This window comes from Sciurus carolinensis, chromosome 12, assembly GCF_902686445.1.
Source record: "Sciurus carolinensis chromosome 12, mSciCar1.2, whole genome shotgun sequence".
In the NCBI taxonomy this organism is placed as follows: domain Eukaryota; kingdom Metazoa; phylum Chordata; class Mammalia; order Rodentia; family Sciuridae; genus Sciurus; species Sciurus carolinensis.
The window spans coordinates 82029572-82057163 of record NC_062224.1 but is presented as its reverse complement, the minus strand read 5'-3'; the positions used below and the strand labels follow the sequence as shown (position 1 = coordinate 82057163).

At 48.8% G+C, this 27592-nt stretch overlaps 1 protein-coding gene across 7 annotated transcripts; it reads right to left on the bottom strand.

The window, feature by feature from the left end:
- Window positions 1-1362: 1362 nt before the first annotated feature.
- Window positions 1363-22926, bottom strand: Rab7b (RAB7B, member RAS oncogene family). Of its 7 annotated transcripts, none has more exons than XM_047521675.1 (7): window positions 22756-22926; window positions 18602-18858; window positions 16849-16916; window positions 16200-16326; window positions 15288-15503; window positions 8188-8313; window positions 1363-3586 (listed from the first exon to the last, which is right to left on the bottom strand). In XM_047521675.1, exons 3-7 carry the CDS (start codon window positions 16899-16901, stop codon window positions 3509-3511), a joined length of 600 nt encoding a protein of 199 aa, XP_047377631.1. In that variant the 5' UTR covers window positions 16902-16916; window positions 18602-18858; window positions 22756-22926; the 3' UTR covers window positions 1363-3508. The 7 variants fall into 7 exon arrangements, with proteins under 7 accessions (XP_047377631.1, XP_047377628.1, XP_047377630.1 ...); XM_047521672.1 differs by having other exon boundaries at window positions 18649-18858; XM_047521674.1 differs by lacking the exon at window positions 22756-22926 and adding an exon at window positions 22321-22492 and having other exon boundaries at window positions 18649-18858.
- Window positions 22927-27592: the final 4666 nt, after the last annotated feature.

The window sequence follows — 27592 nt, the reverse complement described above, 5'->3', positions numbered from 1 at the left end:
CAGATGTTGCCACTCTCTGTCGCCCCCCACCCCTGTGCCATGAGGGGCTGAGTGGTCCCCAGGGATGGCCTCTTAGTGGACTCGCTCGTCAGCTCAGTTCACCCTGCCTGGAGATCCAACGGCATGTCCCCTAGCTGTGGTAGATGAGTGCTGTGGGTCCTCAGACTCCCCAATTCCCACATGCTGTCCAGGCTTCTGACTCTGCAGAAGGGCCAGGTGTGTGGGGTGGCCTCGGGCTCAGTCTCAGGTGTTGGCTCCCGCCAAGCACCCGCCAAGGTGTTGGCTTTCCCTCCAAGCGGCAGGCCAGGAGGCCTGGCCAGTCTGCTGTCATTCTGGAGGGCACTGAGAAGTCATTGTTTGTTCAGGACTCACTTCATGGACATAACCAGCCCTCAGGAGGCCCATCCTTGATGTAAGCCTCTGTTGTTGCCATCTTGAAATTCTGAATAATTTTCAAATAAGGGACCTGACATTTTCATTTTGCACTGGGCCCTGCAAATTGTGTTGTCTATCTGAGTTTATTTCTGTTGTCGGCCCTTTAGGTATCCTTGGCATTTTGAATATGCAGATGTGGGTTTGTGTGTGTGTGTGTGTGTGTGAGAGAGAGAGACAGAGAGAGACAGAGAGAAAGAGAGAGAGAGAGAGAGAGAGAGAGAGAGAGAAAGGGTACTGGGGTGCTCTGAGCCACATCTCCAGCCCTTTTTATTTTACGTTTTTATCTTGAGACAGGATCTCACTAAGTTGCTAAGGCTGGCCTCGAACTTGCAATCCTCCTGTTTCAGCCTCCCTATTCACTGGGATTACAGGTATGCACCACCATGCCTAGTGTAGATGTGGTTTTTTAAAATTGAAATTTAAAAAGTAAATACAAGTGTCTCTCCTTATGTGTAGAGGGAGACAGTCCAAGCCTTCGGTAGGTGCCTGAAACCATGGATAGCATCAAACTCCATATACTATGTGCTTCCTGTGCGTATGTACCTAGGATAAAATTTAATTCATAAATCACAGTAGGGGATTTCTAACAACTGATACTAAAATAAAACAATTATAATGACATATTATAATAAAAGTTGTATAAATGTTTATTTCAAAATATCTCGTTATGCGGACCCCACCCTTTTCTTCTTGTCAAGATGAAGTGAGGTTAGTGACTTGGGCATTTTGACATGAGTGTTAGGACCACATAAGGGTTATGTGAACACTAGCACTTGATACTACGATAGTCAATCTGATAATAAAGATGACTACCAAGTGATAAGCAGGTGTGTAGTGCATACAGCGTGGATACGCTCTACAAAGAGATGACCCACATCTGGGCAAGACAGCATGAGATTTCATCACACTACTCAGAATGGCACAGGATTTAAAAGTTATAAATAGTTTATTTTCAGAATTCTCTGTTTAACATTTTTGGTCTGCAGTTAACCGTGGGTAACTGAAACTGTGGAAAGTGAAACCATGGACAAAGGGGGACTACTGTCCCACACAGGATTAAAAACAAAGGACACCCCTATTAGTCGTTGTGTACATTTAGAAATGTTCTGTACGTCCACTGTGGTAGTAAGGGGCTGCGTACACACTCACAAGTGACACATCCAATCCACAGTGTGACTGACTCCTAGGAGAGTCAGTGTGTGCAAAAGGCCACCCCTGAGGGCACGTTGTTCCCCCCTGGACTGCTGAAGGACGGACAGAGGCGTTTTGTGGGCCTGTTGCTCCCATGTTGACTCAATATTTCAGTCTGGGATAAGCCAGGTCATGTTCCAGGGCTACGTGGGAGAGAAGGGGCTCCCCAAACCCTTTTTCATCATCCCCAAACTCCTCTCCCTGTAGGCAAATCTTTAGAGGAGGATAACACCTGCAGCCATAGGCTAATATCCCCAGCTCTGCTTAGTACTCAGGAGACTTCTATAGAGACAAGGAGATGTCTGTGGTGGGCATGAACTTGGCCATCGGAGACCCTGAGAGGTCATCTTGTCCACCTGCTTCAGGCTGGCTGCCTTATCTGTGCTGTCTGAGGCACAGTAGCTTGTGCTGGGACGGAGGATCCACGAGCACCCCAGGCACCTCTTTGGAGTATTTGTCTCTGATTCTGCTTTCCTGCCTGAATCAAGTTTTTGCAGTTTTTGCCCATTTCTCACTATGCTTAAGAAGTTTGAATTCTCTGGCCCCACAAATCTGGATGATAATGTCTAGAACTCGGAGCAAACTTCGAACATCCACAGGACAAGAACTCCAGTTCCTCAAGGGTTCCAGGAGCTTCCACCTTCCGCAGAGCCTGGAAAAGAAGGGGCACTGCTGCCCTCTGGTGGTCAGGCTGCAGAGAAGCAAGGCACCCTCTATGAGCAATCAGGTTGGTCTTTGGGACAACAGTTTTGAATCCTCAGGTAAATGAATGTCCTTCACTGTTTCTGAAATGCAGCAAGCTGGTCCTCGCCTCAGGGTCTTGCCCTTGCTGTTCCCTCCCCCTGGAATGCACTTCCTCCAGCTCTCCAGTGGCAGCTGCCTCTCCTTCTCTAGCTCCCAGGACAAATGTCACCTCCTCAGGGAAGTCCTTCTGGACAACTTTGTCTAAAATCGCACCTCATCACAGCCCCTGTCCCTGTCCCTGCCCTGTTCCTTGTTCCCCTTTGTTCTTGGCACCTCCCTGCTCTTTGGAAACACCTATATAAGTTCTTCATCATTGCCTCCCTCTCCACCACCTGTAAGCTCTGGGGATCGGGGCTCTTGCTTGGCCCTCAGGGCTGCTAACATAGGAGGTGCTAAAAAATACTCATTGAAGGAGTTAGTAAACGCATATCAACAATAGCAACTGAGATGTACATGTAGCTTCTGGTCCTTAAAACTCACACCTTTATGTGGGCTGACGCCTACCTATCACCCCCATTTGACAGATGAATAAACTGAGGCTGGGGGATTTATGTGAACTACGTGAGCACCCAGCAGAGGGGAATGAGGAGAGTCCCTGGCAGCTTTTCTGTGCTCCCTCAGTCCTCTACTCTGAGGGGAGCCTCAGGCTGCCGAGCATCTTCCAGGAATGGAGGCAGGTCCTGCACGTGGGCTCCACACCCTCTCTCTTTGGCCTGGTTGCTAAGGGAGGCTGAGATGCATCATGGTCTTGTGGCTTTGGGGGTTGAGGCAGGAAGGAGTGAGGAGACCAGTCCACTGGATTCTAGAAACAGTGGCCTTTTTGCAGAGATGTGTTCTGGAGCAGGACTGTGGAAAAGGCAGGCAGAGAGAAAGCTGGAGCCATCGAGGGAACTGTGCCTTCTCCAGGGCCAGGAGTGGCTTGCGACAATCGTCCAGGCCCCTGAGGGAGCAGCCCTGTCCGCACTACAGTCCGCCCAGGCAATGGCTGCGAGGATTCTGGACCCGGCCTGGTCAAGGGCTCTGAGGGCAGAGCCTCGGCCTCTTGGGCTGGGCGTGGGTTGAGATGGCGGGGATCCAGCTGGGATGAGCAGGCCCAAGGCAGGCTCTGTCTCTGGCTGTCCAGAGCGGGCTCTGGACCTCAGCAGCATCTGCTCTTTGCCTGGCCTGGCACGAGCTTGATGGAGTCCGTGAGGTGATTCTCTAGGATATCTCGATACTGGGGAAGAAGAGAGGAGTTAGCATTGGTGGCCTGAAGAGCCCAGAGTGCCTCTGCCCCCTGCTTCAGAATGGCTCACGGAGGTTGGGCATGTTCTCTCCTCTCCGTGTAGCTGTTGGGAACCTGAGGTTGAGAGGACAGGCCACTGCCTTCTCACCAACCCCCGTCCTGCCTGCTCTTCTGCCTCTTCCCAAGTCCAGAGTAGTTCGGTGGCTGGGTTAGGAGCCCAACCAAGTCCTGTAACTCCCATTCTCCAGAAGGGACAACTGAGGTGATGTTTGGGCTCAAGCAGAGATGATGACAGCCCACTCCTCTTTCCTCTGGCGCCCTCTCCCTGCAAACATCCCAACATCCTGACTCCATTGGCCCCAGGGCCACCTCCCACCCTCTTCCCACTGGCTGTCCTTCCCAAGTCCAGGGAGTCCCCCAACCAGACTTGGTGTCTCTGTTCAGTTCTTTGCTTCCCTGCCTGCTCCGCAGACTCCCCTGTCCCTACAAGGACCCAGAAAAGGCCCTGGTCTGCCTTGCATTTGATAATGGCATCAAGTGGTTCCTTGGATTCCTGCAGAACTTCCCAAGTACCTGCAGCCATGAGCAGGTTTCTGTGTAATTCTTTTCTCCAGGGCCAGGGTCTCTGGCAACTTGTCCATCTGAGCATGAACTACATTAGGATACAGGAGTATTCTGCTGTGCACGTCACTTCCGAGGGGAGTGTCCTCATCCCCTCAGCCTGGTCACCTCAGTGGCATTGACTTTAGGTCCTGCATCCCAAGCACCTCATAAAGATGTCATGGTTTCACTGAGCAACTGTAGCCAGGCTTTCCCCTCTGGATCTGGTGACTGCTACTTTCTTCAGAAAGAACTGGGTCTGTGTGCTTTATCTTCCAACCCTTGGAACTGGACCTGACCAGCCCCAGTAGGACAGTATTGCTAAATTTCTAAGTGCGGGACCCCACCATCCCAAATCCAGTAAGCAGATGGCTGTCTCTAATTATGAGATACCCAAATAGTTGCTTTTCATTTAATGCCTTCTCTATGCCAAGATATTATTTTATTTAACCCTCACAACAACCCATGAGAAAGATATTTAAACACTTTAAAGATAGGGGAGTGGTGCCTTAGAGAAACTGTGTGACTTGCTCAAAGACACTCTTAATCATATTTTGGAATAACAAATACCCTAATCCTGGAATATTGTCAAATTGGAATAATAAAGTAGCCTACCTACCTTTTTCCTTGGCAAAATGTTAACTGAGCACCTACTTTGAGCTCTCTGTAGATGGCTTGTACATTGCTTTTTCTAGTCTAGAGTGCACTGCAGAACTCATGTTTCCACCTTGTGTCTCAAGGACCCTCCAGAGCAATGTGCCCAAATGTGCCTCTTCCCTCTTGCTCTCAAGAAGCCCTGCTTTCTCCTCTGCTTCCTGTCTGGGTACCACTGGTCCATTATGCCTTCACTTGCCAAGTTAGAAACCTGGTTGTCATTCTAAACTGTTGCTGCTTCCTTCTCGTCTGTATCTGCCCATCATTAGCCCCTGAAGGTTCTACCTCCAAAGTCTCTCCAGTCCACTCCCTCCTTGCCCTCTCCATCCTCTCCTGCCTGGACTATTGCAGTAGCCTCTTTGTCACCTCTAGAGCCCACCTTCTCCACAGCTTAAAGTTCCCCTGCTGAAAACCCGCACACATAGCTCCTATTTAAAAATAGCTGCTTTTCATTTAATGCCTTCTCTGTGCCACGATATTATTTTATTTAACCCTCACGACAGCCCATGAGAAAGATATATTAGTACTTTAAAGATAGGGGAGTGGAGGTTTAGAGAAACTGTGTGACTTGCTCAAGGACACTCAGTGAGTAAGATCTAGAGGCAGGACTGACAGCCCGCTGTCCAACTTCAGAGCCTGGTTCTTCCCACCCTACTCTAGGGGGGCCCCCCCTTATTGAATCAGCCCCTCTCCCTCTTCCTCTCCAATCCCTTCCCCAGCTGGTGTGAAGGAGCCCTCGATCTCTCTGGGAAGGAGGGCAAAGAGCTTGTAGAACATGACCTTGAAAACTCTTTGTTGGGCTCAGTTGTGCACACCTATAATCCCCACGCCTCTGGACGCTAAAGCGGTGGCAGGATCACAAGTTGAGGCTAGCCTCAGCGACTTAGAGAGGCCCTAAACAACTTAGTGAGACCCTGTCCTAAAATAAAAAATAAAAATGACTTAGAGGTTAAGCTTTTCTGGGTCCAATCCCCAAGTATTCCCCTGCCCCCCCAAAAAAAACCCTCTGATCTCAATATATGTTCGCAAACTTCGATTCCACCTTAAATATCCATGCAAAATTTACCTTCCATGCCCTGATCTGTCTGTCTTAATGTGAACATGTTTCTCTTGCAAATTTCTGAGTAATAAAGACATTGCAAAAAAATATGCCCTGTTGGGCTTTAAGGTTCTGGGTGGCCCCTAAGTGCCCCAAACAGTCCAGCAGCAAGGTCTAGAAATCGTCATCTTCGGCATGAAGTCTGGGCTCCAGGTGGGCTCATGAGGCCTCTGTGATCTGGTGCTGCTGAGCTTGCCAGCTTCGTCACTCAGCATGTGGCCCTACACCTGCATCCCTCAATGACATATTTCCTTCCCTTGCAAACTCCACTCATCATCAGGGTCAACGACAAGTCCCATGTTCAGGTCTGGCCAAGGATCCTACCCTCTCTCTGCAGGCTCCTCACCCCCTATGGCTTATCATGTCCACCTGCAAACTGTGAGCTGCCTTTCAAAACCCTGCTCACATGCCACCTCCTGGAGCAGGCATCCTCCTTCACCCTCCCCACCAGCTGCCTGAGTCACCTCTGTCCTTGATCATCATCCCCTGCAGCACTGACTGCATTCACTTCGTGAATGTCTTGCTCTACTAGTGACCCCAAGGGCACTGAGGTTTGTATCTGCAGCCCCGACCTGACAGCCCAAGAAATGTTTATGGAATGGAATTAATTTTATTTTATAGATGAAGAAACTAAGGGTCAGACAAGTCATCTAGGTGCTCGGGAAGGACTCAAATCCAGGCCAGTCTGACAGACACCACGCTTGTCACTCCCAGACTTCTGCTCAGTCAATTTCCTGCATAATTATGGGGGACTAACATGGAATTGCTGACTTATTCTTTTGCCCAGACAGGATGTTAAAAGGAACAAGCAGACAAGCTCCTATCTACTAATGGCACCACGTTTTGACCGTGGCACAGTAGGAAGGACATGACATAATTTAACCCTGATTCAATAGGAAGGACATAATTTCAAGAATAAAGGACACTCTCTCCTCTAAAAGGACAGATGCTAACCACACACAGGCAACAGCAGCGTGCTGATGGAAGCTTCCCCGTGACTAAGCATTTGGCAATAACTTCAGTGTTCCTGGAGTATTTATCACCGGTCACAGTAGAAGGGAACAATTAGTGTTCCTGGGAATGGTGGGGACAGGCACATCTGCATGTTAGGGACCAACTTTCCTGTGTCCTAAGCCACATCGCTTGACGGCGCGCGAAGAGATGGACACTCGCTGCTTCCCTCTAACAGGAGAGGGCAGGGTGGGGAGGGGAAGCGCAAGCCCAGCCCAGGGGACAAACTGGGATCAGCACTGTGCGGTGAGGGTGGCGAGCTCGCGCCCTCTCCCTGGGCAGCCGCTAGAGGTCGCTGCGGCCTCCCTCCGCGCGGACAGCCCCCGCCACCCGCCCCGAACGCTTCGCTCCAGGACAGCTGGTAGCTCCGGCAGGCAAGCCAGTGGGGTCACCCACAATGGCAGGGTGATAGCAGATGCTTCCACTTAGGGGAAGCCTCCAATCTCCCACCCGCATTCCCTCATCCTCCATTCCTCATCATTGCTGGGATTCTCTCTCCCTTCTAGAAGCCCACCTGATTAAAGGCGGCATCAAAAAAAGATAAGACCCGCCCTGGGCTTCCAAAAGCCACATCAGAACAGCATTAAAACCCTGCAACCGCTCCTAGGCAGGCTTTCAAGACTCCCTCCCTTCTCCCACTCCCTCCCTCAAGCGGGGGTTGAGGCGTGTCCTCCCCTTCCCGAAGTCCTTCCCCACTGTGCTATAGCTCAGGTGCCGGTCTCCCTCCAGAGACCTAGGGTTCCCTGACCCCTGCATGGCGCCTACCAGGTATGCCACTTTCAATGAATGCAATCACACCAGGGGGGCTGGGTCTGGTCATCTTTGGATTGTCAGCAGCACTGCAGGCTGGGTATGCTGCTTGGATAAATGCCTGTCTCCATGGAGCTTGTGCGCCGTGAGGATCGGACTGGATAAACACTTCTTAAACACTTACTAAAATTAGAATCTTCAGGGGCGAGGCACAGGACTGGAATTTTCAGATTCACCACAAAGAATCTTGATAACCAGGCTGTGGAGCCACCGATGACACACTCTATTGCATTTTATGCCTCTATAATTTGTGGTTCCTGAAATGTTGAGCCCATTTAGCAAATAATTCACCAAGACGATGAGCTCTCTGTCACACACACATCCCCACCTGTGCCAATATACTCTTTTCTGGAAGCTCCTGGGATCCAGAACTGCTCCCAGGGGCAATTCTAGCCAGTGCCACCACCATGCCACTCACCCTTGAGAGAGCCCGGCTGGCCAGCACCTCAAAGGCTTGCACCACGTTGATGTCGTTCTTGGCACTGACTTCAAAGTAGGGAATGTCCTTCTCTTTACACCAACCTTGGACCACCTCCTGGGGCACCTGGCGAGGGGGAGAAATGGTCACCATTCCTTTATCATCCTTGCTGCCACCACCACCACCACCATGAGCTAATATAAACCTCTTCTTCATAAATTACTTAGTCTCAGAAGAAGGACTGAGAAAGTCACATCCCCATCTTCATTCATCACCCCTATTCCCACCATGGTTACAACCCCCATCTTGTCATACCACAACACCATGATCACTCTTGTTTGTTGAGAACCTTCCACATGTCTGTACCTACGCATTTTCTCTTCAATTCTCAACCATAGATCAACAGGTAGTTCTTGCAGTTTCATTTTATAGATGAGGAAACAGACCCTGGGAATTAAAAGCTTTGCTCGGAGTTTATGTATCTGAGCAGAACTTAAACCCAGGCCTGCAAGAATTGGAGCTCACTGCATGTACTGCTTCCTAAGGCCTAAACCAGGAGCTTCTTCCTGTCATTGACTCTTTCTTTAGTCCTACGAAGGGAGATGGCCATAAAAGACACTAGCCAGGAAGGGCAGGGAGGGAGGACTTCCTCTCCCCAACCCCTGAGCTGCTGAACAGACCCCTGCTCAGGAGACCTGTTGCTGGGCAGGAACTCAGCTCCTTCCTGGCCCTTTTCCCCCAGGGTAGAGTTTGAGAACAGTTAATAAGCTGTGAGCCAGGCACTGTGTTAGGTACTTTATCATATTTTAACTCATCTGATCCACTCACTTACCCTATGGAATGGTTTTTATTAACGCTACTTTATAGGAAAGTACAATGAGGCCCAGAGAGGTTCAGAGACATGCTCCACATCACACTGCTGAGAGAAGACAGAGCTTGGATGTAGTCCCAGCAAAGCACTCTCCTGGCCCCTGAGCTGGCTCCTGCAGGACACTGTGTAAGAACCTTGCTTCTCTTTTTCTGTTGCTCCCACTGGACTGTAGATTCCTTGAGTCAGGGTTCGGTCCTTTTTAGTGCTCTTCCTGGCACATAGGAGAGACATCTCTCCCAAATGCAATGGCTGATTAGAGTCTGGGGGTGTTGGATGGGAAAATGTTCTGGTAGCACTTTGGATTACTTACAGAGACAAACGGTACCACTGAGTTTGATGACTAATGAGATATTTGGGGGAGGTAGATGAACACTTATGGAGCATTTGCTGTGCCTACTACCATATAATCACTATTTCAATTTATTTAAAGGAACCAGGATCTCTTTCTTGGGGAGAAAGGGCCATTCTCCTCAAACTCAGTGAAGGCAGGAAGAGATCCAATTACCTCCCTCACTCCTGCAGGTTCTGAGAGCACCTACCTTATGGGTTTAAAAAGTACCATCATGGGCTGGGGAGATAGCTCGGTTGGTAGAGCGCTCACCTTGCAAGCACAAAGCCCTGGGTTCAATCCCCAGCACCGCAAAAAAAAAAAAAAAAAAAAAAAAAAAAAAAAAAAAGGACCATCATGTCCACTGTCTCCTTGGTTCTTGCTCCCCTGACCTCAGGAGTGGAAGGAGGGCTAGTGGCTCATGTCTTCCTTTCACAATGCCTCATGTTGTCCCCCAGCATGGCTTTGGCACTGTGAGGCTTGGGACCTAAGACTGAAGGGTGAAGACTGAGGCCAGTTAAGCAGTATGTTGGGCTCTGCCCAGTCTCCCAGGTACTGTCGAACTTGAACAAAGCAGGGAGAATCTTTATGCCTTGGGCTTGGCCTCTGATCTCTAAGCCTTTGGGAGGAGGAATGTTGTCTCCTATGGAGCACAGATGCTCAAGGATCAAGTAACCACGTGAGGATCAAGACCCCTCCCAGCTCAGGGGAAACCCTGCACTATTTGGAGGGAGAATCAAGGTCTACTGAGCTGCTGGTTAGAATCATCCTCACTAGTGACATGCATATAAATAATCATAATCAACACACTTGCCCGCATGCCTATAATCCCAGTGGCTTGTGAGGCTGAGACAGGAGAATCTTAAGTTCAAAGCCAGCCTCAGCAAACAGTGAGGCACTAGGCAACCCAGAGAGAGCCGATCTCTAAATAAAGTACAAAATAGGGCTGGGGATGTGGCTCGGTGGTGGAGTGCCCCTGAGTACCCCCCAAAATAAAAAAATTTAAAAAAAAGAAATCAACACGCTATACTTAGATTACATCTTAGGCACTCAAAGGACTTTCAAAGTATTTGAAGAAAAGTCTGGACTTCCAACTTCTTACAGCTCCTTCCTTCCTTGGATCCTGCCCCCTACCCAAATCCCCTCCTTCTAGGGGCCGAGCACTTGACTGGGCACATGGCTGGAGATCAGGAAGTACTATAAACTTGAAATGAAAGTAAAGTGACTGTTTTTCCAGGAGGTAGTAGAATCCTCTATCTTTCTTGGCATGAAAAGCAGAAACCCAGGATTGGTGCCCAAGGTCACCCAGTGACACAGCTAGGAAGACATGCCTGCAGTGGCAGCTGCTGGTCTCAGCTGTCCCTTGCCTCACCAGAAGGTGACAAGGTCAGCCTGAGTGCCCAGCCAGGACAGACTTTTTATCTCATTTTCCTCTGCTCTTTCTGTTTTTAAGGAGTGATTGTATCCAAGCTTCAATGTATCAGTAGAAACTATGTTGCCAAGTAATTCTTTTTATATATCTCCTGGCCTACTCTGCCCCCAGAGAGCTGGCCTGGGAAGGAAGCCACACAGACAGCGCTTTTCAAATTTCTCTGTCTCAGTTTCATATTTTAAAAGATTGTCTTATCTTTTATTTATAAAGTCTACATTATTTATAATTTAGAAATAAATTCCAGGTGTGGTACTTGGGGACATGGGACATGGGAATTTTAGAAGAGCAACTTCCATTAATTTTCCTCATGGTGGACAAGAGACACTTCACAATTTCCTTTCCCTGTTATATTTTTGCTCATTCATTGGAGGACAAATGTTGGACAAAATTAGTTCAGTTTTCATCAATTTATTTATGATGTGTTTCCAACTCTTATGCACTTAAAGTGACTGATAGCAATAAGTGCTAAAATTAGCAGGTCAATCACTAATGAGTAAACCATCAAACCGCTACTAAAAGTAACAAACAATATTTTTAGAATACATGATCCTGATTGTATGGATTGATGGTAAATTAGAGATTACCTCCCTGAGCATAGAGCAAAGGATTCACATCCCTGAGAATAAAATCCTTGTAGTGTAGATGCTTGAAGAGTTATTGTGATAAATTATTATTATTATTATTATTATTATTATTATTGCTATTATTTTACTATTACCTTATGTAGACATAGTTAGAATGTTTTTCTTGTGGTAAAATATACATAATATGTAATTTAACATTTTAGCCATTTTTATGCATATAGTTCGGGGACACTGAGTACATTCCTGTTGCTGGGCAACCATCCCCACCACTCAGCTCCAGAACTTTCTCATCTTCTCAAAGATAGCAATGTATTTTTAAATTTTATTTTCTATTTTCTTTTTTTTTTTAAGTAGGAAAAGCTGCTGTGTTTCCAACCTATCCCTTAGAGATAATGAGGATAATAATCATAGACTTTTCTTAAATTCTCAAATAATCTAAGGAAATTCATGTTCTGGCCTCCATTCCACAGAGGAAGAAGCTAGTATGGGCCCAGGATAGGCATGGAGTATGGCCTAGCAGAGCTCTAAGCAAGGATGTATTTCCCAAGCATCGGCCTCTCAGCTGATCCTCTCCATTTCCTCACACTTGGCCAGGGACTGGCAGGCCCCTGGGCAGGGCTCCCAGCCTCCCCTCCTGGGCCTCTGGGTTAAAGTCCCTCTGCTCTCCCCCGCCCACTTCCTCTTTTCTACTTCCCTGTCTTCACTTCATTATTGCTCAGCATTTCCTCACCTCTGGTGTCTGCTACACCACCTCCCTTCACACCCTTCCCTGGCCTATTTTGTGGACAAACTCCCCTCATCCTCTGGACTCCAGTATCCTCACTTTGCCTCCCAGTCTTGGCTGATGTGGATTTTTCTGGGGCTGCCATTCCCCCTCTTGATGTCTCCACTGGGGCTAGATCCATAGCCCTCCTGACCATGGATGCTGAAGAGGGTGTTGGTTTGCCTGGAACCTCATGGCTTCTTTCAATCCTTTCTTCTTCCTCTTTCTGCAAGCTCACCCGTAGCTTGGATGGGGCCCCTCTCCCCTGTGATCTGCACCTTGCCTCCTCTTCTTCCAGTTACCTCCTTGTTCACGGAACACTTGAATCTGCTGTGTTTCTTCTAGCCCCAGTGCACGGCTGCCTCCGGATTCCTTCTCCTCAGTACTCTCTCCACTTCATCCTCTTCTTCCCAGAACCAGACTCTAGACCTCTGTAAATATTAAATCTGGCTTCCTATTCTTCCATGACCACAGTCTCTTCTCCTTTCAACTCAGTGTGCCCTCGCTGCTGCCCTGATCCAATCTCTAACCCCCAGTACCTCACCCTTCCCTCATCCCTCTCCTTTGATTCATGGCTTCTCAGAACGCTTTCATCTCTACCCTCTGGCTGCTCTTGCTTGGAAACGCCTCAGTCTCAGGTCCCTCATTCCTAGCATTTATCCCATGCAGGCTGTTGAGAAAGAACACCCCTAGATTCCACCTCAAGTTCACCATCTCCTCCTTTGGCTGCTCTTGGCGTGCACCCATATCTATTCTTGTCCTTGTCCTTGATGGACTCCTCCTCCCATTTATTTTGGGGGCAACTATCCAAGCTCCAAGATTCCTGAGCCTCTTACTTGGTTCCCTGACTCTCACCAAAAAGTGGTACTTCTTATTTCACTGAGAAAATATCAGATTCTCAGTATTGAACTCCATTGACTTTGAACCTTATGACCCACAGACATATGAAACAAAATGTTAAAATGGATGTTTGTAGGGAGTCATGACAGCTTGATAGACGTCAGACAAAAAGTGAGCTGGGAGGCAGACAACCCTGGGACCACGCACATTTCCAAAAGCTCGTGACCAAGAGTCTCTTAAGTGACACTAACACTCATGGAAAAGACACTGAAGGGAAGGATTGGAAAGGTTTCTTTTGGAGAAAATTATGTTGTGCATGTGACTAAAAAGGGGGAACAGATAAGGTTTCACCTCTAGTCAAAAGATGCTGTTGCGGAGTATCACCAACACAAGACCCTGGAGTTTGGTGGACACGGTGGACTGGTGCCTGATGTGCCCTTGAGGGATCCCAGGTAGAAGGCGATGGGGTAGGGGGAAAACAGACTCCCTGCAATGGAACCAGAGTCACCGTGTGCCTTGAGGGGTGGCTCTACAGAGACAGCCAGGCTGGGGCTGCCAAGAGGACTGCTTCAGGGAGGATCCCAGTGGGCTGGGAGATGGCTGAAAAGTTAGGAGCTGAGGAAGGGAAAGCAAGACCTTGTCATGGGAGGGACAGTGAAATGTTCCTGGAGGAGGTTTCTTAAGGACCCAAAGGAGTGACCCACAGAAGAAAGCTTGACGTGACCGCAAGACCCAAAGAGCACCAAACTATCTTATGGCAACCCCAGTCAAATAAGAATTGTCCTGCTCTCCCGACCCCTTCTAACTTCACTCCCTACTGGGTGGGACACCTATTATCTCAGCTGAGGGGGTGTGGGTGTGGGGGTATAAGGTTGGCAATGAGATGCTCACCTGCAGTTGTCCCAGTGGGGAAAACACAGGGAGCCATCTTGCCTCTGAATGAACGTTGGACTTCATTATCAGAGACAGGATATTTGTAATGAGAGAACTGACGTTGGGTTTCCAACCTGAAGTGACACAGAGCTGAAGCCTCCAGCTACCTGTTTCCAGCATGGACTTCCCTTTGGAACTTTCATTCTTATGTCCTCCAAAGCCTGCTGGTCCTCTCCAGCTGCCTGGAGCTGTTCTCCAAGCTCCTCAAACTCAGCACATCCAATCAAACATGCCTTCCTCTAGCAACAGGAGATTCTCCTGTGCAGGGGGCGGCTCCACTGGAAGCACCTGCTCCTTCCCTTCATCAACATACTTCATCGTCCAAGTGATGCCTCTGTTCTCCTATCACCCGTCTCTCTGAAGCATTGTGAAAACAGTTCAAGTGCGATGATTCACTTCCTCACTACTTTTCTCTATTTGAAACACTAAGGAAACTTATTTCAAACAGCTCACTTTTTTTTTTAAGAGGGGGCGGGTACTGGGGATTGAACCCAGGGGCACTTAACCCCTGGCCATATCCCCAGCCCTTTTTATATTTTATTTAGAGACAGGGTCTCACTAAGTTGGTTAGGGCCTTGCTAAATTGCTGAGGCTGGCTTTGAACTTGAGATCTGCCTGCCTCAGCCTCATGAGCTACTGGAGTTAACAGGTGTGTGCCACCGCACCTAGCTCAAACAGCTCTTTTGGGTGTCATTTGGACTTGGATTGGCACAGAGCATCTTTAACAAATTAAAGCTACTTATATTCTTTTCTCATGAGCAGGTAAAGAATAAAAGAGCTCTCCACTGAATGGTCCCATGAAGGTCAACTCCTACACAGTCGGGGCCATTGTGGTCATGGAGCAGACCAGCTGCCAGGTGGTTAAGCCCATGATGCTGAATATGCCTATGATAATTAAAAAGTTATTACTTTTCCAGAAAATGTGTAGATCCAAGAATGTATAACTACAGATCCCCTACCTGACCTTGGCAGAAATACCATTCATTCTACAGGTTAATTCAGATTCCACCCAGACTCCCCTTACATCCGAGGCCGTCAGCCCTTGACACAGGATTGCCTTCAGTTCTCAGTTCATACCATGCTGTTCCTTCAGCCTGGAACCCACCTCTTCTAGGAAGCCAGTCCTCTATTCTGGACTTGGACAGATGCCCCTTCTTGGCCTCCCCTTTTCTCCAAGGTATATCTCTATCACTGCATTTACCATGCATAACTGTTTTTTATAGGTCTGTATCCACTACTAAACCATGGAATTTTTGAAGCAGGGATTGTGCCTGATTCGGCTCTGCGTATGTGGGACATGTTGGGTGCTGACATAAAGACCATTGAATGGATGAATGTATGAACAGTACCTTCCTGTCTTCTAGGTCGATTTTGTTCCCCAGCACCACCATGGGGTAGGACTGCTCCATGGGGATAATCTTGGCCAGCACGTCACCCCGCCAGATATCCAGGGCCTCGAAGGACTCCAGGTCGGTGACATCGAAAGCCAGGATACAGCCATCAGAGCCTTTGTAGAATGTGGACACCATGGAGCGGAAACGCTCCTGACCACCTGTGTCCCAGATCTGGAGGGGAAGAAAGCCGCCCCATGGGGCTATGGTGAGTGGCTGGAGGGAGGTGTCATCAGGTTACATCATACAGACCTTCCTTTTCTGGGAAGAGAGGAAAGCCTGCGTACAGGTGCGGGTGCGTGTTGGTCTTCCATTCACAGGTGCCCTGACCTTTCTGCACACTCCAACACTTTTACAAAAACAGTTAACACCCTGAGAGGACTTTCACATCTGACCCCTCGTCTTCCCTCTGGGTCATCAGGACAGGCGTTGCTATTCCCCATCTGACAGATTTAGAAACTTGGGCTTGAGGAGTGACTTGCCCAAGGCCACCACCGATTTTTCCAGAGAAATTGAGAATAGGCCTGAAGTCTCCTAAGACCTGAATTAGCCCTCTTCCTTCTAGATTAGGCATCAGCCCTTTTTTTTTTCTTTTTCTGCAAAGAGCCAGACAGTAAACATTTTAGACTCTGCAGGCCACACTGTCTCTGTCGTGATTGCTCACTGTCATTGTAGTGGAAAGGTCAGTAAGTACACAAAAGCATGCCGCTGTGCCTCAGTGAAGAGACCAGATTTGGCCCCTGAGTTCAAGTTAGCCGATCTCCGCTCCAGGTCATTCTAACTCTGAGCTCACTTTGCTATGTAAGTGGCCATCCAGGCAATGTTGGCGATTTTCACATTGAAGAGGGAAGGAGAGAACTGATTGCTCACCTGTAGCTTCAGAGTTGTGTCATCCAGCATGATGATCTTGGAGAGGATGCTGGCACCCAGCGTGGTCTGGTATTCCTCATAGAACGTCTTATGTACATATTGGTGAAGGAGGGAGGTCTTTCCCACTCTGAGGAAAAGCGCAAGCCATGTGAGCGCACACCCACCCACACACACACACATCTACCCACACCATTCTCAGACACTTACCATCCCCTGATGTTGCTGTCTCTCCCTGAGATTCTGAATTTCTAACATCTGTGGTCCAGGGACCACACTTTGAGGAGCAATGGACTAGGGAATGGTTTCTATAAGTAGAAACCAAATAAAGGAAGCGGAGAGGTTTGGAGAGAGCTGAAAATCCCCATAGCAACAGGCAGGTCTTTCCAGAGTGAGGCAGGTGGCAGGAGAGCGGTTGCTGAAAGTCTTGCCTGATTCACGAAGCTTGTTACTGCAGCACTGGAACCAAACCCATCCATTTGCTGCTAACTTTTTCTCCCAACTGAGCTTCCTCCTTGAGGTGGGTGCACTTCTCTGTCATCCCCCATCCCATCAGAAAGGGACCCCATGGGGTGGGAACACATCAAGGAGACCCCACTACCCTGGCACAGCTGCTTCCAGACTCCCAGACCCTGAGCTCAGCTTGGCTTACCCAAGCGCTCCGACGATGATGAGTTTCAAGTCCACCTTCTTCAGAGGATTCATGAAGGGGCTTCCAATCTGTGGGAAGAGGTCAGAGGTCATCTACATGCTGGCCAGCATCTCCTGTGACCACTGACACTGAGGCTGGTTTCTGCTTTCCTCTCCCCTTTTCAATGTGCAGGCCTCTGCTCTGGGCCCAGGACTCAGGCAGGGCTGTTCTCTGAAAGAGGCGAAAGAGTCAGGAACCTTTAGACGTTCTCCCCCTCACTTCCCCTGGGGGCTTCCTCACAAGGCTGGAGGGGCTGTGAGCCCGCAGGAGAGACAAACTGCTCACCCTTCAGGGAGGAAGGCAACGCTGCTCTGAGAGGCAGCCTGGAGTGCCAAGAAGGCAGGACAGGGTGAACAGAGGCCTCCAGGCAGTCAAGCCTGGAGCCAGAGATGGAGGACACTGTGGGAAGAGGAGATGGGGTGGGCAGGACAAGGGGTCCATTGTCAGCGCTGCTCAGAGGCTTTGAATGGAAGAGCGTCTCTTCCCAGGCCTGAGGTGTGGCTGCAATTGCAGAATCAAAAGGCTCTTCTCTACTGCAGCTGGCAGGGGCTGAGGCTGGTACATGTTACTGGAAAGCTACTTGGCAACAAGCATTGAAAGGCTTAAAAACATCCCTGACCTCCACTTCTAGGAATCTGTCCTAAGGAAATAATTAGTAATGTGAGCAGAGACCCTAGTTCAAGAACGTTTTCCACCGTATCATTTATACACACCCAATAATAAAGAAGTAGTTAAGTCACAGCACACAATGAACTAGTAAGCTGTCATGGAAATGGAGTTTTTGAGCATATTATAGTAACCTGGGAAAATGCTCGTGTCCTAGATTCTAAATGGAAAACAGAAGATACAAAGCTCTACATACAACATCCCTCCTAATATTCAAGTATAAACTGATGTTAAAGTGGAATTAGTAAAACATCCTTATCTTCCTTTCTATTGCAGTGCTGGGAGTTGAAGCCCAGGTCTTGCAAATGCTAGGCAAGTGCTCTCCCCCTGAGCTACGCCCCCGCCTCTCACCGTGTTGTTCTGAAAACCAGCCTGAACACATTTTGAAATGGCTAACTCCAACTAACCAACACAGGCATCACCTCACATAGGTGCTGTTTTCTTGTGACAAGAACATTTAACAAAGCCCCACGCTAGACCCTGGGAGCAGCGCAAGATGAAGCACACAGGACACCCCTGCTGGGAGACGTCAGGGAAGAAGGAACAGGGGCTGAGGGACACCAGAGAAAGTGGACAGTGCCCAGGACACACGATGGGAACTCAATAGAACCAGGCCCAGAAGCAGGTGGACGGGGGGCCACGTTTCCTAGGGAAGGGATGAAGTAGGCCAAACCCTGGGACAGCTGAATGGAGGTGGCAGCTGGTTTGCTTCAGGGAGAGGGAGGAAGCAAGATGGGCTGCAAATAGTCCACACTCACTCATTCATTCATCCAGCAAATATTTCCTACCCTTCCAACATGCAGAGGAAGGGAATTCGAGGTATGAACCCTGGCTGGCATTTTGCAATGGTGCCCACAAGGGAAACCAGCCAAGGGAGAAAGTGACTCAGAAGCGCCTAAAAGGCGTGGGTCTCTAAGCATCGGTGGCCACTTTGGAAGGGAAGAGTGTGCCAACTTAGCTTGAAAAACCAATGCAACGGCTTAGGAAGGGGAGTCAGGACGAAAGGGAGGAAGGAAGAAGGGAGGAAGAAGCAGCAGTGACTGGACACCTGCAGAGGGCTCTGTAAGAGTTCCACGGAGCGCAGGAGAGCCTCACCAGGGCCCTGTGAGATGAGAACTGAGGCCTTGTCACTTATCCAAGATCCCAAGGTAGTAAACAGATGAGTTGGTGTTCCAATCGAAAGCCAGAGACTTTCTGTGCCCTGTTGCCTTCGGATCCTCTGAGTTCGAGTCCGTGGAGTCTGTGTGCGCAGGAATCTGGAACACTGGCCTCAGTTTTGGTGACTTCAACAAAGCCCCAGGAGGACTGGAGAGACAGAGGGAGCCAGAATGACAAAGAAGCACAGAGGGCAGGAAGGGAACTGGGACGGAGGCTCGTCATGCTGAGGCAGAGGGGTCGCTGTGGGGGCCATGCTCGCGGCCTGAGTTTGTCTCATACTACAGGTTAACATTTACTTGACAGGCGCTGTGCTGAGAGTTTTGAGAATATGCAAATGAGAAATATGCATATTGTTGTGAGGGTGAAATGAACCAATTCATCATTAGAATACATTGAACACATAATACATTATTATGGTACCTTTACTGGCACAAATTAAGGACTCAAGAAATGTTAGCTATTTTATCGATTGCAAAAACAGTCTGTGAGATGAACATTATTATTATCATCTCTATTTTACCATCTCTATTTCATCTTTACCGAAGAAACAGATGTTTGCAGAACTTCAGCAGTTCATGCCTGAAGACATGAAGCCCACAGAGCAGAGCCTGGATCTGGAGCTAGGGTTTGAATCTAAGTCTAGTTCCAGATATCACACCTTGTCCTGCCCTGCCCTGCCCTCTTCTGTCTTCCCCTTCCCTTCCTTTGTACGGGGTCTCACTAAGTTGCCCAGGCTGGCCTCCAACTCATGGTCCTCCTGTTTCAGCCTCCTTAGTTTCAGCCTCCTGAGTTGCTGGGATTATAGATATACAACCACCGCCACTGGCCAGAGACTTTGCCCTTGACTGGGAGATTCTACTACCCAGTTGCAAAACTAGAATGAGAATCACACAGCTTGCCCTTGGGCCCCTGTCTGAGTATATGTTGGTTGCAATCTAATGTCCATAACAAGAGGCTGCTTTCTACATAAATTCAAATGCATTCATACTTTGGAACACAAGGCAGTTTTAAAAAGATGAAGTGATAAATCAGAAAGATACACATGATAATTTCAATAGGAAAAAAAAACTGAACATTTTATAATATATGATCCCAATGGCACAAAAACAACAACCTTATGTGGGACTATATATTTAACATTACACATATGTTTATCCTGTAAACACAGAACATTATGGAAAGACACACCACAGGATTAATAAGAGGGCTGGGGAAAGGTAGATTGGCTGCTGAGAGCCATCATTTTATTTTATATTTTACATATGTCTAGTTTTAAAATTTGTCCCACAAGCCTAAATTATTTCTGTAATGAAAACTATCAGGTAAAGACTTAACCTCTCTTTAAAAAAAGAGCCGATGGCTGCCCAAAGTCTTGAGTGTGAGTTTCTAAAAGGATGAATCACTCTGACGGCCGGCGCAGGAGGGAGGCTGCCTGGTGCCATGGAGTGATCATGAGTTTAGGTCAGAGCTCTCATCCCATCTCTGCACATCTGTGACCTTGACTGAGTTGTCCAAGGTTTGGGGAGTGTGTTCCCTCATGGGTAAGTGGACATTCCATGGCTCTGGTTTCCTCTGGGGTGGCATGTGTCACATACATTCTTATAACACAACAGGTTCCCCAAGTTGGGAAAGATCCAAATAAACATTTAACAACTGGGAGAAGGGGAGGGATTCGCAGAGGCCTGATTTGCAGTCTTGCCACTTGCCATGGTGTAAATTTGTCCAGCAAGGCTGATTTCAAGCTACCAGTGTGGAGCCTGTGCACGACTGGAAGGACCTCCAAGGTCATTTAACCCAATCTCCCTCTGGTGCTTGAGCCATTGCTACCACATGCATGGAAACACAGAGCCAGCCCCGCCCCATGGTTTCTCTAGAAATCCACTAGGGTTGGATTTCTCCTGGGGGGGTCACACAAAAAAGGCTCAATTTCTCTTCCACGTGCCAGCTCTTCTGAGAGCTGAAGTCTTCCCTTTGGGTTTTATCTGCATCTTTTCTTCTACTGATCCTTTGCCTTATGAGCTCCCCTCCCACTCCGCCCCTGCCCCTCCCCCACGTTCCCTCAAAAGGTACTGCTGCTGCTGGTTCTCACACCCCACTTGCACGAGGGCAGACGTTTGCTGAGGCTGCTAGTTAAAAATAGCCTGGTTCTGTGGTCCAGGATCAGCAGCGGCAACAAGAGAGTGACCGGGACTTACTCAGTGTAAGAGAGTGACTGTGGCTGACTCAGGGTGAGGCTGGAGAGTAGACACCAGGGCTGTCCTAGAGGCGCAGGCTTCAGACAGGGCTGAGCTCCCTTTCCATGTCCTCTCTGCCCTGTCATTGGCTAGGCTGTTGCCGTGGTTGTCCTTTTAAGCTTCTTCCAGCCCACAGGCTGACTCAGATGCTCCAAAACAGGGCATCATCCTGGAGGCCAGGCTGAGTCATCCTCCATTGTTAAGTAACATCGAGGAGCAGGCTTGGGGTGAGGGGCTCGCCTGTGACCAGCCCAGGTCCGCACAGGACACAACTCACTCCCCACTGAATGTGACCGACTCTTTCCCCCTCTTGCCTAGCAGCACTTCCAAGCCAGAACCCAGACCTTGCCCACTTGCCCAAGCTACAATGTGGCTATGTCCCTGCAAAGCAAGAAAGAGTCATTGCTGAACCCTTGGGTCCTTCAAGAACTCTTGGACCTTCTGCATTCTCACCTTCCCACTGCCCTTTTCTCCCTCGTCCACTGGTCTCAGCCAGAACCCAGGCCTGGTCTCCTGCCTCATGTGTTGGGTGAGGCGCCACAGCTGCTGGCAGGCACCAGGGAGCTGGGGACATCCCCGCTCCTGGCTCCCGCTCTTTCTCAGCTTTTTGCCTGCTCTTTAGCACCTCTCCTCTCCAGCCTATTTACATTGGAAAATGGCAAATATTCACCTAAAAAGGAAGAGAATCTTCAATCGTGGAATCAAGTCCATCTGTGAAGAGGTTATCTAGGGAGCACAAGGCTTCGCTGCCTCCCAGGAACACAACGTAGCCCTAACCACCCAGATCCTAGCAGGTCCAGACCTGCTCCCTCTGGGAGGTATACCCACAGCCCTGGTTTCAGGAGGCTCAGCATTTCTGTCCTTTAAGTTCTCTGTATGTGTCGTTGGTTCTCTCTCTCCAAACAGACGGTGTGCTGAAGACCTCCCAGATCTCTGTATCCCCACAGAGATTGGCCGATGTTGGGGATATAGAGGCTTCCATAAGCTCCCATCCATTCATCTGTCCTCCATCCACCCACCCATCCCCTCAGCCACCCAGCCACCTAGTCATCCACCTAGCCAGCCAACACATGTCCCCTACTATGCACCAGCACAATGTAGGTCTGAGTATACAGAAAAGGACCTTGTGGTGGGGATTGATCAGTAGGCCCAAAGAAATCATTTCTATAAATACATAATGCCTAGCAATTAAGGAGCACTTGCAGTCTACAAAACACAGTGATAGCCCAGCAGATTCCTGGGTCAAGGACTGGTTAGTGGCAAGCTGAACCTAGAACTAAGATCTGTCTCTGTCTCGCCTAGCAATTCAGTCCTTTGCCAGAAGACATATATCTGATTCAGCACAAGAGATAATTTCCTACTCCTGGGGGCTCACCTTTCCCTGGTGAGATCCTCTGATCCACTCAGCTCCATGCCAGAAGGAACCCTGTCTAGGTGGCAAGGGGACTCTAGGTGTGATAGGACCCAGTCCTCCTGAAGGGCTCCAGTTCCCCGCAGGCCCCGCAGGCTTGAAGCTGCAGCACCACCCTCTACTGACTCAGCTGGCTGTGGCAGCTGTCAGGCACTGCCGGCCCTTGTGTATCTCCCGAGCAGGGCCCCAGTTCCCCGGGAGGTTGGGGAAGTCCTTTTTTGCTACCACGCCCAGTCATTTCCCCAGGTTGGGGTCTTTGGGCTGAATCTAAACCTGCGGCTGCCAGATTCCAGGCCTCTTCCTTGCCTCCCCTGCCTCTACTCCTCCCATAAGAACCCAAATAACTCTGGGGGCTGCTGAACAGATAGAAGGTCAGAGTCAAGCTTGCAGGGCACTTACAGCTGAGGCTGTAGCGCTGGGCCTCTGAGGGCAGGTGGGTGTTCTCTCTGAATCTGGAAGTATCTTCTTGGAGCAAAAGTCTCAGCTGAGCCTGAGGAAAAAGGCTTTGGGAACCTAAAAGAGTTTGGTGGGACCAGCCACTTCCCTCCGAGTTTTCCTCCTCTCCCTCTGTGCACAGACTTGGGAAAGTTGCAAAAGAGGCTGGGCTGGTGACCTCAGCTGCGTGGGAGGAGGGGTTGGGTGGAATGGGAAAGCTAGGCTTCCCGGCTGACTGATTAGGGGCCCCTGGAGTGTATAGTTTATAGGACTCTGTCCCAGGGGGGTGAGGAATGGAAGGCTTGAGGGTGGGAGCTCATGGGCCAGAGGGTCTGCAGGGTAACATGCCTTGTTTGTGGAGGTTGGTTTTAGGAACTTCTGCCTCTGCTGCTGGAAGCCACCCAGTAAAGGGGACTTTTCGTTTGTCAAGTGTTTTTTTTTTTTTTTTTTTTGGTACCAGGGATTGAATCCAGGGGCACTTAACCACTGAGTCACATCCCCCAGTCCTATTTTGTATTTTATTTAGAGACAAGGTCTCACTGAGTTGCTTAGCACCTCACTTTTGCTGAGACTGGCTTTGACTCACAATCCTCCTGCCTCAGCCTCCCGAGCTGCTGGAATTACAGATGTGCGCCACCATGCTTGGCTTATTTTTAATACACACGTGTAATAGATTCAGTCCTTCTACCAATTGGTCCTCACCCAATGCAGTGCACGTGTGTACACCGGACCCTCAACACACACACCCCACATATATCCTCCACCCTAGACCCACAAACCATATGCCCCTCACACTCACACACACTACATACACTCCCACCCCCTCCCTCACCACACGCACACCCACCCTATATCACACTGACACTCCACACCTGCCCCACACAATATATACACACAGCACACATGCCCCAGCCCACACCATGCGCATGCACATACCACACCCCTCCAGGCTTGTGAGGAGTGAGGCGAGCCCTGGCAGCTCCCCAGGCCTCTGGGGTGAGCATGCATGAGCTGACCTGAAGTACTTAGGAGAATAGAGCCATCTCGAATGCTGCCAGCATGAGGCTAATTTGGGCATCTCTTTGAGCTGCCTGGAACTGCCTTGGGTAACTGGCTGGCAGATGAAAGGGGCATGAAGTGAGTTTAGACATGCCCGGTTTAAGTGGATCAGCAGATCTCAAGAGTCCCCTTGACATGTCTAATACATTTGACGCCCCCTCCCTCCCCGAATTCCTTCTGAGAAGGGGTTTCATGTTCCTGTCGATCAGTGCCTTTTTAAAATATCCTCACTGTCAAAAAAATTCTTCTTTATGCCCCACAGAAGTCTGGATGCTGTTTAATTATGATTCCCTGTATCCAATCTGGCTGTGGCTTATACATTCCTCAAGGGCGAGTATCCTCGGATCCCTGCTTGGCCATTCACTGTGCGGGTGCCGGCCCCGCTAAGGAGTCTGGGATGGAACAAAAGTCAAAACTCATTTCTTTGTATCAATTAGCAAACATGCCTGGAGGGAGGATGCAGTATTCTCCCTGAAGTGTACTTCTGGGCAGGACGCTGTGGAGTTGGAAAGAATTCCAGTGCTGGTTTACCCTGAATGTTCTACTTTGGTTACTCAGGAAAGGTTGCATGGACCCACCGGGACAACCACTGGTTTATAATTGCCGATTTGATCTTACATTGTTGCCCTTTAGAAGTTTTAGATAAGAGAGAGAGGACGAGAGATACATAGAGAGAGGGAGAGGGAGAGAGAGAGAGAGAGAGCACACAAAGTTGCTGTGGGGTCCTGCTGAGGGTGCTTGGTATGGGAGTGAACTGTCCTCACCTGGTCTTTACAGTTTCTGAACATGGGACCGAAACTCACTCTTTCAGGGCCTATTGGCAGAACTATCCCCAGCACCTTTGCAAACCAAGTCACCAGCCACGACAGCCTCTAGCTCCTGCTTCCTCCAACCATGTGGATCAAAAGTCAACAGCTTCCCTTTGCTTCCTCTGGAGGCCTGAGGTTGCACCACAGAACCCTTGTCCTCCCTCCCCCTGCATGCATCCACTCAGGGATCTGAGTAGCTCAGACTCTTGGGGGACATGAGAGTGAATTCTTGCTCTTTTTTAAAAATTAATTAATTAATTTATTTTTTGGTACTGGGGATGGAGCCTAGGGTCACCTAGCCACTGAGCCACATCCCCAGTCCCCCTCTTTTAAATACATTTTATTTAGAGACAGGGTCTCATAAGTTGCTTAGGGCCTTGCTAAGTTGCTGAGGCTGGCTTTGAACTTGAGACCCTCCTGCCTCAGCCTTCTGAGCCTGCTGGGATTACAGACATGCACCACCACACCCAGCAAGAATTCTTGCCTATTTATCAGTGGAAATAAGACATGGAGCAAACAATGATAAGAAATACAACTAGAGGGGCGTGGGGATTTTGAGGAGGAAGAAGCTCATCCGAGTGAGGGGAGCCAAAGAAGGCTTTATGGGAGGAAGGAATTGGAACTGCAGCTGTAGGAGGCAGAGGCACTAACCACGTGCAGCTGTGAGATGTGCAGGAGAGGCAGCAGGTTCAACAGAAAGGGAAGTGATCTAGGGTGGGCGGGATGCTGAGCCTGTGGTTGGCAGAAGAGAGTACACAGGTTACCTGTGAGTCCCAGCTGACCCCTCCACAGTGCATCCTGGTTCTTCACTGCTCTGAGCCTAACACCTCCTTAGGGTCATCTTAACGCTCATGGAGAAGGGGCCACTTTGGGGAATGGACTGCCTCTCTAGCGAACAGAGAAGACTCCTGGGAGCAAAGTGCAAGCGAGAGAGGGGCAAGGCTCAGCTCGGCTCAGGTGGCCCAGACGTGAGTGGGGGAGTGAGGTCAAACTGAGGCAAGGCTCTAGAGAGCCCTGCAAGTCATGTCAGCTTGGATGTCATTTGATGGCCAGCAAGGAACCACTGGGAAGTATGGAGCAGGGAAGGATGGCTTCAGGAATATTGATCAATCAGGCCCTGTGTGTAGAGATGGAAGTGAGGCTGGAATCAGAGCACTCCTTAGAATGTTCTTGAAATATTTTTGGTGAAAGGCAATGCCTAGGGGGATAGAGACAAAGAATAGGTCATAGAAGCATTTGTGTGTGTGTGTGTGTGTGTGTGTGTGTGTGTGTGAACAGAACCAGTGGGGTCATTGTGAAGACAGAAGTTACCACCTGGTTTGGACACTCAGTAATGTGATGATGTGACTTACACATTGCTTTTGTCCTCCAGGCTCCCTGTGCAGAAGTGACACCAGAGGAAAAAGCCTTCGGAATGCTACCTAACAACTGGCTCCTGGTGGCTCGGGATTTAAAGAGGCTCAAAAAGTCTGTTTATCTAGGGCCTTCTGCCTTTTCTAGGATTTGCCCTGAGAGTGAAATACTGGTCCCTGATGAGCACGGAAGCTAGTTCGATGGAGGCAATGACTCTTCTCCATGGCCCCACAAAGTGCTTCCTATTATCATGCCCATCTGACAGCTGAGCAAACCGAGGTGTGGAGTTCTCTCAACTAGTGCTAGGAGTCAAGTCCAGGCCCGTCTGACTGCAGAACCTGTGTTGTCAGCAGCTCTACCATAATGCTTTGGTAGCTTGTTTGGATCAGGCTGATTTTAGTTAACTTTAAAGGTAATAATTAGTTTGAAAAAATCTATACAGCAGGAAAAAAGTAAAACAGAACAAAAAAGTACATACATGTAGCTGGGATCTACTCTGTTGTGAATATTCTGAGCCAAGTACTTCCACCCAGGTGGGCTCAGTGGCTCTTTCCAAAGGCTCTGCAAGGTGAATGTCTCAGAGTCATGAAGTCCTCACTCGAGATCACCTAAACAATGGGTATGTAGCACAGATGTGCATCCAGACTGGCTATCAGTCCTTCAGCCTGGGGTATTTTCCATGACCCCCACTGCCCATGAGTGACAGCTCAGGCCTGCCTAGTTATATTACAGGTTTCAGGTTACCTACCTTTGAACCTGGTGTAAAATTAATATTTATTGTACTGGATTGAACTAAACTCCAAATGGACCTGAGGGGCATTAAGAAAGGATTGGATGGATAAGTAAATGGACACAGTGTAGATGTTAGAAAAATGAGAATTTGCACTGACAGTGAATCTACTTTTAAATGAAAAGCAGTTTAGAAATAGGTATGTGGAGTATGCTTCCTTTTTTTGTAGAAAGAGAAAATTTTGTTACCAATAGCCATTTCTGTTTACATGTACCAAAAGAAAAAAAAAAAAAAAAAAAGTCTTACAAAACAACTTCAAACTGGATACAGTGATACAAGTTGCCTGTAAGTTCAGGAGGATTGCAAGTTCAAGGTCAGCCTGGGCAACTTAGTCTTCAAAAACAAAACAACAACAACAAAAATCTTCAAGTTTATACTGGGGCTTGAGGGGTAGGAGCCTGGGGCACTTGCACATATTTTATAATAAGAACAAAACTGAAGACACTTTCATTTTGAAAGTAGCAAAAAGAGAAGAATAACTTGTGTCTCATGGCAAGAGAAATTACCAGAAGGAGGATGTGCCTCAGATCAGAAATCTCTGTGGTAGATCCCTCAGGATGAGCCCTGAGGTCCCAAATATGAAAAGGACTTGCTTTCTCACTCCTCTCTCTACCCCCTACATACTATGAAATATTTTCATTTACAAAAAATATGGACACATTTCAAGGAACCAGGACTGATTCACATGTGGAGCTGGAAGCGCGTGTGATAGACCAGAAAAGTTCACAGGTTTTAACTTGGAGGGTCTCCTGCTGGCTAAATATGGGGTGATTTGAACCCTAAAAATATC